This window comes from Nelumbo lutea, chromosome 1 (genome assembly GCF_056320005.1).
Source record: "Nelumbo lutea isolate HS-2025 chromosome 1, American lotus-T2T, whole genome shotgun sequence".
In the NCBI taxonomy this organism is placed as follows: Eukaryota; Viridiplantae; Streptophyta; class Magnoliopsida; order Proteales; family Nelumbonaceae; genus Nelumbo; species Nelumbo lutea.
The window spans coordinates 147,794,896-147,810,316 of record NC_142684.1 but is presented as its reverse complement, the minus strand read 5'-3'; the positions used below and the strand labels follow the sequence as shown (position 1 = coordinate 147,810,316).

The following is a 15,421-nucleotide window of genomic DNA, read 5'->3' as shown; positions in this document are numbered from 1 at the left end:
ATACCCTATGGCCTATACAAACATGTGAATCATAGAACTTTGTCATGAATAAAGTATTGTATCATAACTTACACAAAGGAGAGCAATCAGACTTAACCGTAGTGTTCAAGGGGATAAAGCTTAAGGATAAATTCTCATAGCATCCTAACAAAGGCCATCAGATGGTATACTTTGAAGTCCTAAATTATCTGGTTAGCCCAAGCATATATAATATTTACCTTTTCTTGCTAAATAAACAATTGTAGCATAATTTAAAGATCATTACCTTCATTATAGTGCTAGTGATTCAATAACTTATGCTTGGTGTCGAAGGTCCGAAGCTTACACTAAACAAAGTTTATCAACCACTTGAGCAATGGACAGGACTCTTTTAAGAGAGGAGTACATAAAAAGAAGAGACATTACAGAGAAGTCAATGTCACAACCATAATGAACCTAGCTAAGGAAGAGAACACATCACGGTGATTGGTTTCAGAATTGTCTAACTTGAATGGAACATGTGCTTCATCACGTTCAGTTTTGAAATGGAAATATGACAATCATGTTTGTCTGCAAATGATCCATGTAGATAAGGCACTTGATCGAGAGCAAAGTTTGGATCATCATTTTTTATTTGCAATTATTGTCAAGAACATGTCATTCCATATGGCCGGGAGAAAGCTTTGTTGAGTCAAAGTCAAGAATACATCACGTAACCTGCACCATGAAAAAAAAAACAATCTCCAGGACAAAAATATATACAATCAGCTTAGAAGAAAGAAAGGAAAACTAGAATAACCATCATGAGTAGGACTACTTCACTATGCACTCGTCCACCCTGGTTGGGTGATATGGTATGGCAACTTGGGCCCAAGAACCAAGCAGAAAAGACTGAAAAGGAACATAAACTCCAGAACAACCACTCGAGTTTCAAGTCCAAAATGTATGGTATATGATGTGCCAAACTTATAGACATCATGTTCCCAATTTCTACTTAAGACTAGCTCATCACAATGCCTGCAGCATAAGAGAAAACTCTAGAAATGTATGAAGACAATTCACAAAAGACAAAAAGAAAAAGAAAGGAAAAATGCAAAGAGCATGGCTTCACCAATGTAATGTGACACGCCTTACATCATGACACCAGGCATTGACACAATGTACATGGACCATATGGTGATCAATTTGAATATGGCAAATTGTGCATGCATGTTCTAGTCCAAAGTTTCCAGGTACAATGTACTTTCAGCGCAAAATTCAGTCACTAAAGATAGTAGTGAACTTTCAAATCTAATCACTCGTGAAGCCTGAAAGAAAATTTTACACCAATGATTACCTTAAAGCAACTTACCAGACTTTCTTAGAGGTACTATCAGTCAATCATAAAAATTAAAAAGTGAAACAACAGAGAAGAATATAAAGTTAAACTTAAATAGGGGGAGCTTTTACTTTAGTAGTTCTTGAGCAAGTTGTAGCATTTAAAGCCACAGGTGCAAGTTAAACAGACCTTATTATATTTGAAAACGACAAACTGTAGTAATCCCATACTACCAAACAAAAAATAAAACTCATAATTATAGTGTCTTGAATGTTCTACAAGCTTCAGCGAGTTTTTGATTTCTCCACCATAACAATCCGACCATTCCATTCAGTCTGGTCCAGAGCTCGAATTGCTGCATCTGCATCTTCATCTCTTTCCAGGGATAAAAATCCAAAACCACGAGAATCCCCAGACCTTACATACAGGGGGAAAAAACTTCAACAGCATGAGTAGATAATACCTTATAACAAGTGTGCATGCACACAGGGGGGAGGGGACTGGGGATAGAGAATGGAAGTTCGTAACTTAAACAAGTATCCTTAGACTAACCAAGCAAATACAAGCCAATATCTATCAAGCATGATATAAACAACAAGAAACAAAGCCAATATTATCTATCACAATTAAAATAATTGCCTGATAAGACCAACATCTTAAAGTAATGAATATGATGTACTCAAGTTCTAGTGCAATGGATGAAGTACAAAATTATGGCACACCTTAGGATTAGTTTTAGGAACTTTTGAATTCAAGGAAACCAAAGAGTAATACAAATAAACAAAAATATGGGGAAAAGTTGCTCCTGCTAGTTTATCCAAGGCTGCAAGAATGATGGAGAAATCTAGAGCAAAATAAGTCTCTAATTCTAGAAAAAGATGAGGAGAAGAAGATAATGTGAAGAATGTAAAGACCTGAGCACTCCTGATCTAACAAAAGAAGAGACAACCAATGAAGGGAGCCAAAATCTACTGTGAATCCAGTAGATTTTACATCTTCATGTCTAGGGTGTCTGTACCCTTTCACGTGGGATTAATTGAGGGTGTTTCAGCAATTACATTACCTCACAAGAATACATGTAAAGTAAAAGCTCAAGGTACATTTCCTAGAATAGGATTAGTATTTCTCTTATGGGTAATGCACAAGACTAGCAAATAGAGATAGAAACAGGATAACTTACTGAACTTTTGGCCCTGAAAAGGACAACTAAGAGTAATGCAATTACTTTTTTGGTTTTTTTAATTAATATTAATGCTTTAACTTCACAAGAGCATTCTTAAAACTATAACAAATAAAAAAGGTGACCTATACTTGATTTGTGGATAAGGATGAACAATAATCAATCATGCCAAAGATTGAAATTGATATTTATAAATCATCATCATCCATGCCTTATCCCAACTATATGGAATCAACTACATGAATCCTGTTTTGCCAATCTGTTCTATTTAAAGCCATATCCACTGTTAAATTATTAGTGGTTAAATCATTTCTTACTACTTCTACACATGCCCTTTTTGGTACACCCCAAGCTCTTCTAGCCCCTTCATTGTGTAACAAATCACTTCTTCCAACTTCTCCTAAATTCTCAATCCTTCTACTAAACAGGCAATCTGTGGGGTTCTTCAAAAGTTCCAAGGGGCTAAGACAAGGGGACCCCCTCTCTCCCCTTTTGTTTATCTGTCTGATGGAAATCCATGCTAAATTTATTCTTCACGTAGGGGCAGAGGGGTTGTGGAAAGGTTTTGAGGTGGTTCCAGGAGGGGAAAGAGTGCAACTTCTGCAATTTGCCGATGATACTCAGTGTTTCGTCAAGGCTAAGGAAGATCAATTAGAATTATTGTTGGGGGTCCTAAGTTGGTTTGAAGTAGTGACAGGGTTGGAAGTCAAGTGGAAGAGTAGCTTGATCCCTGTGGGAAATGTGGAAAATATAGAAGCTTTGGTGGAATCTGTATAGAAGATGGAGGGTAGTTATGTAATTTTATCTTTCTTTCTTGTATTTTAGTAGGCGTGTATATTAGTGTACAGTTTCTTTAATTCTTTTTGTAAGGACAAACTTGTTCGTTCATATTTCTTTAATATAAATACTCTCTTTTTGGTTTGGTTCGATCATACTGATCAACCCTAACAAATCTGGACTATTGGCTTTCCTCTTGTCTCTTCACTTTCTCACGAACTAACATGGTATCAGAGCAGGCTGTTCTCTAATCCATTACTCCTTTTCTAATTTGTTTGAAGCTATCATCATCATTGATTGGTTCTGGACTGTTCTGATCATTCCAAGAACCAGTTTTCTGTGTTTTACGCATCCAGCAAGAGAGATTTCATTAGATCTCTCTCGGAAGACATCCGTTTGTAGTGAAAATTGAAAGGAAGTGTCGCCTAGCCCTCTTCATCATCCTCTAAAAGTTTCATCGAGATCAGAGAAGTATTGAGAGAAATCTATACATCTCTTCTGGGCGGCAGCAACCAATCTTTCCTTTTTTGGATTGTGTTCTCATATTTCAACTATTGTTGTATCTTGGACACTCTCTTTCAATTGTAAGAGAGGGAAGGGTATGTCGGGTTTTATTGATGGTTCCACATCCATACATGATGCCGATGATATCAAAGGGCTGAAATAGTGGAAAACTAAGAATGCACAGGTTGTTTCGTGGATTCTTGGTTGTCACTATGGATGTCAGTATTCTAATGAGAGGACTCAAATCTGCCCATGACATGTTCGAATACCTTGAAAAGGTGTATCAACAATCGAATATGTCCAGGCAATTTCATATTGAAGTTGATATTTTCTCTTATGTTCAAGGGGAGAAGCGGATTCAAGAATACTATGCTGGGTTTGTAAACCTTTGGACTGAATATGAATTGGTTCATTTTGGGGATCTTTCTACGGACTGTTGTGTGAAAACTATGAAGAAACATTTCAGTAAGAGAAGGACTATGCATTTTTTTATGCATCTCAGATCTGATTATGAGACTCTATGCTCTAGTATACTCAGTAGAGAACCTGTACCCGATCTTGATATAATACTTGGTGAGTTATTAAGAGAGGAAACCCATCTCCTCACTCAGTCTGCACTTGATCAAAAGAAGGAACATGGAATAGATACCGTCTTCTTGGCTACCAAAAAGAAGGGGAAGAAGGATTTCTCAAAAATGCAATGTTATGAATGCAAGGAATACGAACGCGTGGCATCCCATTGCAAGAAGAAAAATTTCTGCACCTACTGCAAACAAAGGGACATTATTGTGGAATGCCCAGTTAGGCCCACCAGGAAAGGACAAGGCTTATCAAGCCTTAGCTGAACCAACTCCAACTGATACTGCCGCCTCCTCATCAGCTAACAAAACTGATGCACAGGGAAATTTGACTGAAGATAAGATTCGTGAGCTCAAGTAATCAGCTATTTCCTCTGCTTTTTTCTGCTATTAGATTGGCTGGTAATTCTGCTTATTTGTATTCTTCTCCTTCACACATGTGGATCATTGACTCCGGGGCCTCCATTGGTCTGTCTTCTAAACCTTATACCTCTGTCAACCACATTATTACTGCTAATGGTGATTCTCTTCCTATATATGGGTGTGAAGATTTATTTCTATCCACTTCTAACTCTACACCCTTGCATCTTCCCCAACCTTCTTTGTGCCTAAGTTGACTACTAGCCTTATTTATGTTGGACAACTTGTTGATAATGGTAATAATGTTTTGTTTACTCGTGATGATTGTTTTATCCAGGACCAACAAACTAGGGAACTAAAGGGGAAGGGGCGTAGGCTTGGAAGACTGTTTGCTCAGGAATTTGAGAATAAGAAAGCTTCACCAAACTCTTGTTTGCTATCTACTACTTCTAGTTTTTCTCTTACCTCTTGTAATAATGTGTGGTACTTATGGCATAGACGTTTGGGTCACACTCGTGCTAAAAACTTGGATTATTTATTTTCCTCTGGTTGTTTGCCTATGGATGTTTTTTAAGAATGTTGATAAGTCTTGTTTAACTTACTGCTATAGTAAAAGCATGTGTTGCCTTTTCCATCTTCTATTGAACATGCTTCTACACATTTTTACCTTATTCACAATGATGTGTAGTCGTCTCCAGTTATTCCACATTTGGGTTATAAATATTTTGTATTGTTTATTGATGATTGTACTCAATATACATGGGCTTACTTCCTCTAAAAGAAATCAAAGGTCTTTCCCATTTTTAAGAACTTTTATGCTATGATTATGACCCAGTTTAAAAGCACTATAAACATTTTGAGGTCAAATTCAGGGGGAGAATACTTTGATGGTGAGAATGATGAGTTTCAAACCTACTTCAAACAACATGGCATTCAGTCTCAGAGATCTTGCCCAGGTACACCTCAACAGAATGGAGTATCTGAGCGCAAGAATTATCACATTGCTAGTATGGTGAGATCCTTGTTACAAGACTCCCATGTTCCCATTACCTTCTGGGTGTGGAAGCAACCCGCACTGTTGTTCATCTCATCAACATTCTTCCTACGGCTATCCTTGAAAATTCTTCTCCCCATCAATCCTTGTTTCATCGTCCACCTAATCTATCCATGCTTTGTGTCTTTGGTTGTGTTTGTTTTGTCCATCTTCCTCATGAATGCACTAAGCTAATAGCTCAATCAACTATGTGCGCATTCATGGGATATAGCATGAAACACAAAGGATTTCTCTGTTATGATCCCAAAGTCTGAAGATTGCGCATTTCTCGTAATGTCATTTTTCTTGAGAACCTTTCATTCTTTGAACATATTAGTAAACCGCCTGCACCATCCTTTTATATTCTGCAACATTTTGGCTCTATAGGTGATCCTCCTCCCACATCTCGGCCACTTCAGGTTTATTTGAGGAAGCATCTAGCTCACCCATTGCCTATGCCTCCACCTCCAACACTAGTGACCGGTCATTCCTCTCCATCCATCACTACTGTAAGTTCCTCTTCCCATAATGTTGATTTTCCTTCATTTGTTCCTTTGCATCAGTCATCTCGTGTTTCTCGTCCACCTAACCGCTATGCCTTCTTTTCTAGTCATAGCTCCTTCTCAGTTGTTCTGTCATCCACAAATATTCCTAAGTCTTACAACCAGGCTGTAGCAATTAAGCATTGGAAAGATGCTATGGATTCAGAGGTTCAGGCTTTATTGGAGAATGATACCTGGGAGCTTGTCACTCCTCCCCCAGATGCCTCCATCATTGGTAGCCAATGGGTTTACACAGTGAAACTTAAGTCAGATGGCACTCTAGACAAATATAAGGCTCGGTTGGTTGCTCAAGGCTACAAGCAAGAATATGAATTGACTATGATGAGACCTTTGCTCCAGTGGCTAAAATGACAACAGTCCGTTTACTTTTGGCCATTACTACTATTAGACAATGGACAGTTCATTAGATGGATGTCAAGAATGCCTTTCTCCATGCGCATTTATAAGAAACAGTTTACATGAAACCACCTCCCGGCTACTGTAATGATCATCTTATGGTGTGTAAACTAAAGCAATCTTTATATGATCTTAAACAAGCTCCACGAGCTTGATTTTACCACTTTCGTACATTGGTGTTGGAGGCTTGTTTTCAACAAAGTGCTTCAGATTACTCTCTTTTCACTCTCAAGCAAGCACAAGGGTTGACTTCTCTTGGAATATGTTGATGATATACTTATCACCGGAGATGATGTGGATGGCATTGACAAATTGAAGCTCCTTCTCAACAACTCCTTCAAAATGAAGGATCTTGGGCCTATCACCTATTTTCTTGGGCTTGAAATTCAGCAATGTCCTCAAGGTTATTTTGTCAACCAACAAAAATATGCCTCTGATTTGATGACACTTGCTCGCTTGACTGATTCTAAACAAGTAGATACACCTCTGGAGCTTAACTGTAAGCTAAGCAAGGATGAGGATGAGCTTCTCCCTGATGCTACTTTATATCAGTAGCTTGTAGGTAGTCTTATCTACTTAACTCTGACTAGATCGGACATTTCCTATGCGTCCATCTTGTGAGTCAGTTTGTATCTACTCCACATCAGCCCCACTCCTCTGCAATTCTTCGAATCATCCGTTATGTCAACACTCTATCTCATGGCTTGTTTTTCTCATCTTCATCCTCCACCAAGCTTCGAGCTTATGCAAATGCAGATTAGGCAGGTTGTCCTGACACTCGTCGTTCCACTACTGGTTGGTGTATATTTCTTGGTGATTCTCTGATTTCTTACAAATGCAAGAAACAACAAACCGTTTCCAAGTCATCTATAGAAGCAAAGTATAGAGCAATGTTTTTAGTATGTAGTGAAATAGCCTGGTTCAAGGCTCTACTTCATGACTTGGACATTGATCACTCATTTGCCATCCCCCTGTTTGTTGACAATATGAATGCAATCAAGATTGCATCCAACCCGGTATTTCATGAGTGCACTAAACATATTGAGGTGGATTGCCACTTCATTCGTGTTCTTCTCCTTGCAGGTCACATCTCTCTCCCACGTCTCCTCGGCCCTATAGCTTGCAAACCTCTTCACCAAAGCTATGACCAAAGCCCAACATAATTTTCTTATAAAAAACTGATGCTTACCCCCCAACATCAGTTTGAGGAGGAGTGTAGAGAAGATGGAGGGTAGTTATATAATTTTATCTTTCTTTCTTGTATTTTAGTAGGAGTATACATTAGTGTACAGCTTCTTTAATTCTTTTGTAAGGACAAACTTGTCCATTCATATTTCTTTAATATAAATACTCTTTTTTTGGGTTATGGCATAAAGTGATTGCTAGTATTCATGGGCTCTCTGTGAATGGGTGGGATGTTGAAACTTCTAGCAGGACCTCTTGCTTTTCACCCTAGAGAGCAATTCAGAAATGCCTTCCATCCTTTCTCAATCACATCAGATTCAATTTTAATTCAGGCAACAAGATCAAGTTCTGGGAGGATCTTTGGGTGGGTGAAGTCCCTTTAAAGGTTTCTTTCCCTTCTTTGTTCACCCTTTATGCTCTCCAAGGTAAGTCAATTTCTAAGTTTCTGCTCCCCTCTCCCTCGGCTAATGGGCTTGGGTGGAATCTAGGTTTTCGTAGAAATGTGAGGGACATTGAGTTGGGCCTTCTTTCAAATCTTCTACACATTCTTGAAGGGGTTTTCCTAGACCTAAGTAAACAAGATGATAGAATTTGGACTCTACATCCTTCTGGGGTCTTCAGTTGTGCTTCTTTTTTCAAATCGTTGCCTGTGCCTTTTCAACCAAATACTCCCTTTCCAGTCAAAGAGATCTAGTGTCATCCGATTCCCCCCAAAGTGAGTGCTTTTTGTTGGGAGGTCTTCCCTGGTGCAATCAACACTTGTGATATTTTACTGAGGAAGAGACCTGGATGGTGCCTCTCCCCTAATTGGTGCTACTTGTGTGAATCCAATGGTGAATCTGCTCTTCACTTGTTCATTTCCTGTCCTTTTGCTTGTGGTATTTGGGATCGATTATTTTCTCTTTTTGGGTGCAGGTGGAATACTCTGGACAGATTGGACAGGTTGTTCGATAGATCCACTTTCAGCTGGCCAAAAAGGAGGGGAAGACTGATGTGGAGGTGCACAAGAGCAACAATAATATGGACCATATGGGAGGAAAGAAATAAGTGTATATTTGAGGAAAAGAAAAGAAGCAAGGAAGCATTAATTGAAGGGATCATGGCAAAAGTGGCCTTATGGATAAAGACTTTGGAGTTGTTCTCAGATTTCTCTATTGATGATATATTAAGGAACTAGAGGACAATTGCAGCCTCAACTTCAGCTAAGCAAAGGACACTAAAGGAATGGGAACCCTCAGAGGTAGGTTTCCTAAAATTAAATTCCGATGGAAGTAGTTTTGGGAACCCAGGGCCCTCTAAAATTGGAGGGGTTCTAAGGAATGAAAGCGGAGTGATTTTGGGAATGTACTCAAGTCCCATTGGGGTGTGTGACTCTGTAACAGCAGAATTGAAGGCAGTACTTTATGGGATGCAGAAATCTTTGGAAATAGGGTTCCGGAAGCTAATAGTTGAAGGCGACTCCAAAATAGTAATAAGTTGGTTTAAGTAGAACACGAAGATTCCTTGGTTTTTCAGAAACAATTTCAAACAGTTCAAGAGGTTCTCAAGGGATATGCAGCTGATATTTCAATGGGCTCCTAGGTCGGAAAATGGCTTGGCTGGCCATCTAGCAAAGCAAGGGATAAACAGAGCAGAGTGCTTTTGGGCTCAATTGTGAGACTCATCATCAATTTTTCTATGTTTTCTATTGTTGGAAGTCGAGGCTGCCCATGTTTCTATATTATCTTTTTTCTCTAAGTAATGAAATATACTTTGATTACTGATAAAAAAAATACTCTCTTTTTGGTTGGTTTGATCAGATTGATCAACCCTAACAGATCTGGACTATTGGCTGTCCTCTTGTTTCTTCACTTTCTCACAAACTAACAAAGTTCTCCTACCAAGTGGGATTCTGCCAATAAAATATTTGGGTCTTCCTTTAGGGGCTAAATGGACATCAGCTCTGATTTGGGAACCAGTTTTGGAACGTTTAGAGAGAAAAAAAAAAACTTGCATCCTGGAAAGCTAAGTATTTGTCCTTGGGGGGTAGATGTCAGTTCGTGAGAAAGTGAAAGAGCAAGGAAAGAGACAGAGGTTCAGATCTGTTAGGGTTGATCAATCTGATCAAACCAACCTAGAAAAGAGATATTTATATTAATCTTACGTAAATGGACAAGATTGTCCTTAAAAAGAGAATAAAAGAACTGTACACTAAAGTACACGCCTATAACAATACAAGAAAGAAAAATAAAGTACAGCAGAATTACAAAACTACCCTCCAATAGTTCTACACTCCCCCTCAAACTGATGTTGGGGTATAAGCACCAGTTTGTCAACAAGGAAATTATGTCGGGCTTTGGTCATGCCTTTGGTGAAGAGATCCGCAAGCTGTAGACCCGATGAAACATGTGGGAGAGAGATCTGACCTGCATGGAGAAAGTCACGAATGAAGTGACAATCCACCTCAATATGTTTAGTGCGCTCATGAAATACAGGATTAGTTGCAATCTTGATCATGGTTCAAAGTATCGATACGATACACCCCGTATCGGGCGTATCGTATCGTATCTTTTACAAACGATACGGTCCGAAACGCTTGTTTCCAAGAGTTTCAAACCCCATTTTTTTAATAATAAAATACAGCCTATAATCTTTCCAAAAAAACCAAAGTTAAAAAAAAAAAACTAAAAAAATAAGTGTTTTGGTCCTTTCTAAGTACCGATACAATACGGCCGAAACTTGTATCGTATCGATACTTTGAACCTTGATCTTGATTGCACTCATTTTGTCAGCAAACAGAGGAATAGCATATGAGTGATCAATATTCATGTCATGAAGAAGTGCCTTAAGCCAGATTCTTTCACAACATACTAAAGACATGGCTCTGTACTCAGCTTCAGTAGATGACTTGGAACCGTTTGTTGTTTCTTGCATTTCCAAGAAATCAAAGAATCACGAAGGAACATACACCAACCAATAGTGGAGAAACAAGTGTCAGGACAACCTGCCCAGTCAGCATTTGCATAAGCTTAGAGCTGTGTGGATGAAGAGGTTGAGAAAAATATGCCATGTGATAGTGTACCCTGTACATAACGAATAATTCGGAAAACTGCAAAATAGTGAGGCTGACGTAGAGCAGAAACAAGCTGACTCACAATCTGAACCGCATATGAAATTTCAAGTCTAGGCATGGTCAGGTAGATAAGACTACCTACAAGTTGTCTATAAAGGGTAGCATTAGGAAGAAGATTACCCTCATCTTTACTCAACTTACAATTAAGCTCCAAGGGTGTATCAACATGTTTAGAGTCAGTCAAGCGAGCAAGAGACACCAAATCATAAGCATATTTCTGTTGGTTGACAAAGTGACCCCGATGACATTTTTGAATTTCGAGTCCAAGAAAGTATGTTACTGGCCCAAGATCTTTCATTTTGAAGGAGTTACTTAATACCATCCACATCATCTCCAGTAACAAGGATGTCATCAACATAGACCAAAAGAAGAGTCAATCCCTGAGTCTGCTTGAGAGTGAAGAGAGAGAGTAGTCTGAAGCACTCTGTTAACCCAGCCTCCAACACTACTGTACGAAAGCGATCAAACCAAGCTCACGGAGCTTGTTTAAGGCCATATAGAGATTTCTTCAGTTTACACACCAACTGAGGATTGTCACAATAGCCGGGAGGTGGTTTCATATAAATTGTCTCATGTAACTCTCCATGGAAGAAGGCACTCTTGACGTCCATTTGAAGAATTGTCCACTATTTAAGAGTAGTAATGGCTAGTAGCAAACGAACTGTTGTAATTTGAGTCACAAGTGCAAAAGTTTCATCATAGTCAATTCCATACTCTTGCTTGTAGCCTTGAGCAACCAAACGGGCCTTGTATCTGTCTAGAGTACCATCAGATTTGAGTTTTACAATGTAAACCCACCAACTACCAATTATGGAGGCATCTGCATGAGGAGAGACAAGATCCCATGTATCATTCTCCAATAAAGCCTAAACCTCTGAATCCATAGCTTCTTTCCAATGCTCAACTGCTACGGCCTGGCTATAAGACTTAGGAATATCTGTGGATGACAAAACAGCTGAGAAGGAGCTATGACTTAAAAAGAAGCCATAGCGATCAGGTGGACGAAAAATGCAAGATGACCGATGCAAAGGAATAGATGAAGGTAAAACCTCAGGAGGAGAATCTGCACTTATAGTAGTGGTGGGTGGAGAGGAATGACTAGTCACTGTTGCTTGAGGTGGAGGCGGCATAGGCAATGGGTGAACTAGATGCTTCCTGAAATATGTCTAAAGAGGCTGAAGAAAAGGAGAATCACCTGTAGATCCAAAGTCATGCAGAACAGAAATGGATGGTGTAGGTAATTTTCAAATATGTTCACAGAATGAGAAGTTCTCAAGAAAGATGACATTGCAAGAAATGCACAACCGACGGACTTTGGGTTCATAACAGAGAAACCCCTTGAGTTCCGTACTATAACCCATGAAATCACACATAGCTAATTGAGTTGTTAGCTTTGTGCTTTCATGGGGAGGGTGATGGACAAAGCAAGCACATCCGAAGACACGAAGTATGGATAAGTTTGGTGGATGATGAAATAAGGACTAATGGGGAGGAGAGTTTTTAAGAATAGGTGTAGGAAGACTATTGATGAGATGAACAACAGTGCGGGTTGCCTCCACCTAGAAGGTAAGAGGAGCATGAGAGTCTTGTATCAAAGATTTCACTATACTAGCAATGTGACGGTTCTTGCACTCCAATACTCCGTTCTGTTGAGGAGTACAAGGACAAGATCTCTGGGACTGAATGCCATGTTGTTTAAGATAGGTTTCAAACTCACTATCCTCACCACCATAATATTCTCCCCCTGAATCTGACCTCAAAATATTTATGGCACTTTTAAACTAGGTCATTACTATGACATGAAAATTCTTAAACATGGAGAAGACTTTTGATTTCTTTCGAAGAAAGTAAACCAATGTTAACGAGTACAGTCACCAATGAATAATACAAAGTACTTATAACCCAAGTGTGAGATAACTGGAGACAACCAAACATCACTATGAATGAGATAAGAAAGTGTAGATGCATGTTCAGTAGAAGATGGAAAAGGTAAAACATGACTTTTACTATAGCAACAAGTTAAACAAGATTTATCAATATCTTTGACTGAAGAACTATTCAAAGGCAAACAACCGAAGGAAAATAAATAATCCAAATTTTTAGCATGTGTGACCCAAACATCTATGCCGAAAATGCCACACATTATTACAGGAAGAAATAGAAGAACTAGGTGTAATGGATAACAAACAAGAATCCGGTGCAGATCTCTGAGTCTCGAATTCCAGAGCAAACAGCCTCCCAAGCCTACGCCCCTTCCCCTTCAGCTCTACAGTGTGCTGGTCCTCAACAAAACAACCATCACGAGTAAATAAGACATTATTACCATCATCAACAAGTTGCCCAACAGATATTAAACTAGTAGTCAATTTAGGTACAAAAAAAGTTTTGAGAAGATGAAAGGGTTTGGTCTTAGTGGTAGACAAGAACAAATCATTACAACCATATACAGGTAAAGAATCACCATTATCAGTAATAATATGGTTGTCAAAGGTTCTACGTTTAGGTGATTGACCAAAAGAGGCCCCAGTCATGTGATTTGAGGCCCCAGAATCAATAATCAACATGTGACAAGGAGATGAGCACAAAAAAGTAGACTTACCAGCCAATCCAAAAAAAGAAAAAGCAGAAGAAATAGCTAAAGACATGAGCTCACTGATCTTTTCTTCAATCAGGTTTCCCTGGGCATTTGGTTTATGGGCTGATGATGAGGTGGCATCATCAGTAGAAACAAATTCGGTTGAGGCCTGATAAGCCCTATGTTGTCCTTTCTTGGGAGGCCTAGTCGAACATTCCACTATAATGTGTCCTTGCTGTTTGTAGTAGGTACAAAAGTTTTTCTTCTTGCAGTGGAATGCCACGTGACCAAATTCTTTGCATTCATAACACTACAACTTCAAAAGTCTTTCTTACCCTTTTGTTTGGTGGCTAAAAACACAATATCAATCCCATGTTCCTTCTTTTGATCTAGTGCAGATAAGGTAAGAAGACGACTTTCCTCCCGTAACAACTCTCCAAGGGTTGCATCAAGTTCAGGCACTAGTTCTCTACTAAGAATGCTGGAGCTTAGAGTTTTATAATCAGGCCTGAGGTGCATCAAAAAGTGCAGTCTTTCTTTTAGTGAGATGCTTCTTCATAGTCTTCACACAAAAATCTGTAGACAGATCCCTGAAGTGAGCCAATTCGTACTCAGTCCAAAGATTTACAAATCCTGCATAGTATTCCTGAATTTGCTTCTCCCCTTGAACATAGGAGAAGATATCAATTTAGATCTAATATTGCCTAGACATATTCAATTGTTGATATACATTTTCTAGGTATTCGAACATGTCATGGGCAGATTTGAGACCTCTCATCGGAATACTGACATCCATTGAGATAGACCCAAGTATCCACTGTTTCAGCCCTTTGACATCATTGGCATCAGGCATTGAAGTGGAACCGTCGATGTAACCCAACATGCCTTTCCCTTCAACAAAGTACTGAAAATGAAATTTCCAAAGAGCATAGTTGCTCCCATCAAACTTAACAAAAATAAATTCATTCTTTTCCAGAGCCATAATGAGAAGGAAACAAGTAAAGACTGACCGAATCAAGCAATAAAGAAGTAATCAAGCTGTGAGAATCAAAGAAACTGATAATAGAAACCTCTTACAATCACCAGAAAATGTCCAAGTTCCAGCAAATAGAGAAAACTTGAAAAACAGTCCAGAAAAGGAAAGTCTGGGTGCAGCAGCCCGGAAGAGATGTATAGATCTCTCTCAAAACTTCTCAGATCTAGATGAAAGTTTCAGAATATGATGAGAGGACCTAGGCGACACTTCGTTGATGATAGAATCCTCTTACAGTCACCAAAAAATGTCCAAGTTCCAGCAAATAGAAAAAACTTGAAACACAGTCCAGAAAAGGAAAGTCTGGGTGCAACCACCCAGAAGAGATGTATAGATCTCTCTAAAAACTTCTCAGATCTCGATGAAAGTTCCAGAACATGATGAGAGGGCCTAGGCACACCTCCTTTCAATTCTTACCGCAAATTGATGTCGTACGAGAGAGGTCTAATGAAATCTCTCTCCTTGAATGCGCAAAACACAGAGAACAGGTCTCTAGACAGATCAAAACTGTTAAGATGTGCCGAATAGGGGTAGTTTAGTCTTCTTTTGTTTAGTAAGTAACTTGCTATCTTTGTTTCTAGTCAGTGTTATTATGTGGCAGTGTTATTGGAGTTACTCTGCCCCACACTTAAGGGCATTTCTATCTTTGTAAACATTATTAGAATCTAATATAGATTAAGGGGGTCGACTGGATGGGTTAACCATCAAATTTTCGATAGACCCTTCTTCTTCTTCTTCTTCTTCTTCGGACTACTGTAGCAGCAATCGAAACATGGTATCAGAGCCATGCTCCTGACCTAAGTCAGTTGGTAAAGCACCCCAGCATTG

General features: G+C 39.0%; 1 protein-coding gene across 6 annotated transcripts in view; it reads right to left on the bottom strand.

The window, feature by feature from the left end:
- Positions 1 to 247: 247 nt before the first annotated feature.
- LOC148878247 (uncharacterized) overlaps positions 248 to 15,421 on the bottom strand; it is a 40,602-nt gene continuing 25,428 nt past the window's right edge. For 2 of the 6 annotated variants that reach the window (XR_016101102.1, XM_088951444.1), the window contains one exon: positions 1,397 to 1,714. Coding sequence is in view for 3 of the 6 variants with exons in the window: in XM_088951444.1 (XP_088807570.1) it covers positions 1,582 to 1,714 (133 nt within the window). In the remaining 3 variants the exon portion in view is untranslated. Of the gene's footprint in view, positions 997 to 1,090; positions 1,287 to 1,396; positions 1,715 to 10,092; positions 10,279 to 12,986; positions 13,262 to 15,421 lie in introns of those variants that run through there. The other 4 variants (XR_016101103.1, XR_016101104.1, XM_088951453.1 and 1 more) reach the window with 4 other exon arrangements.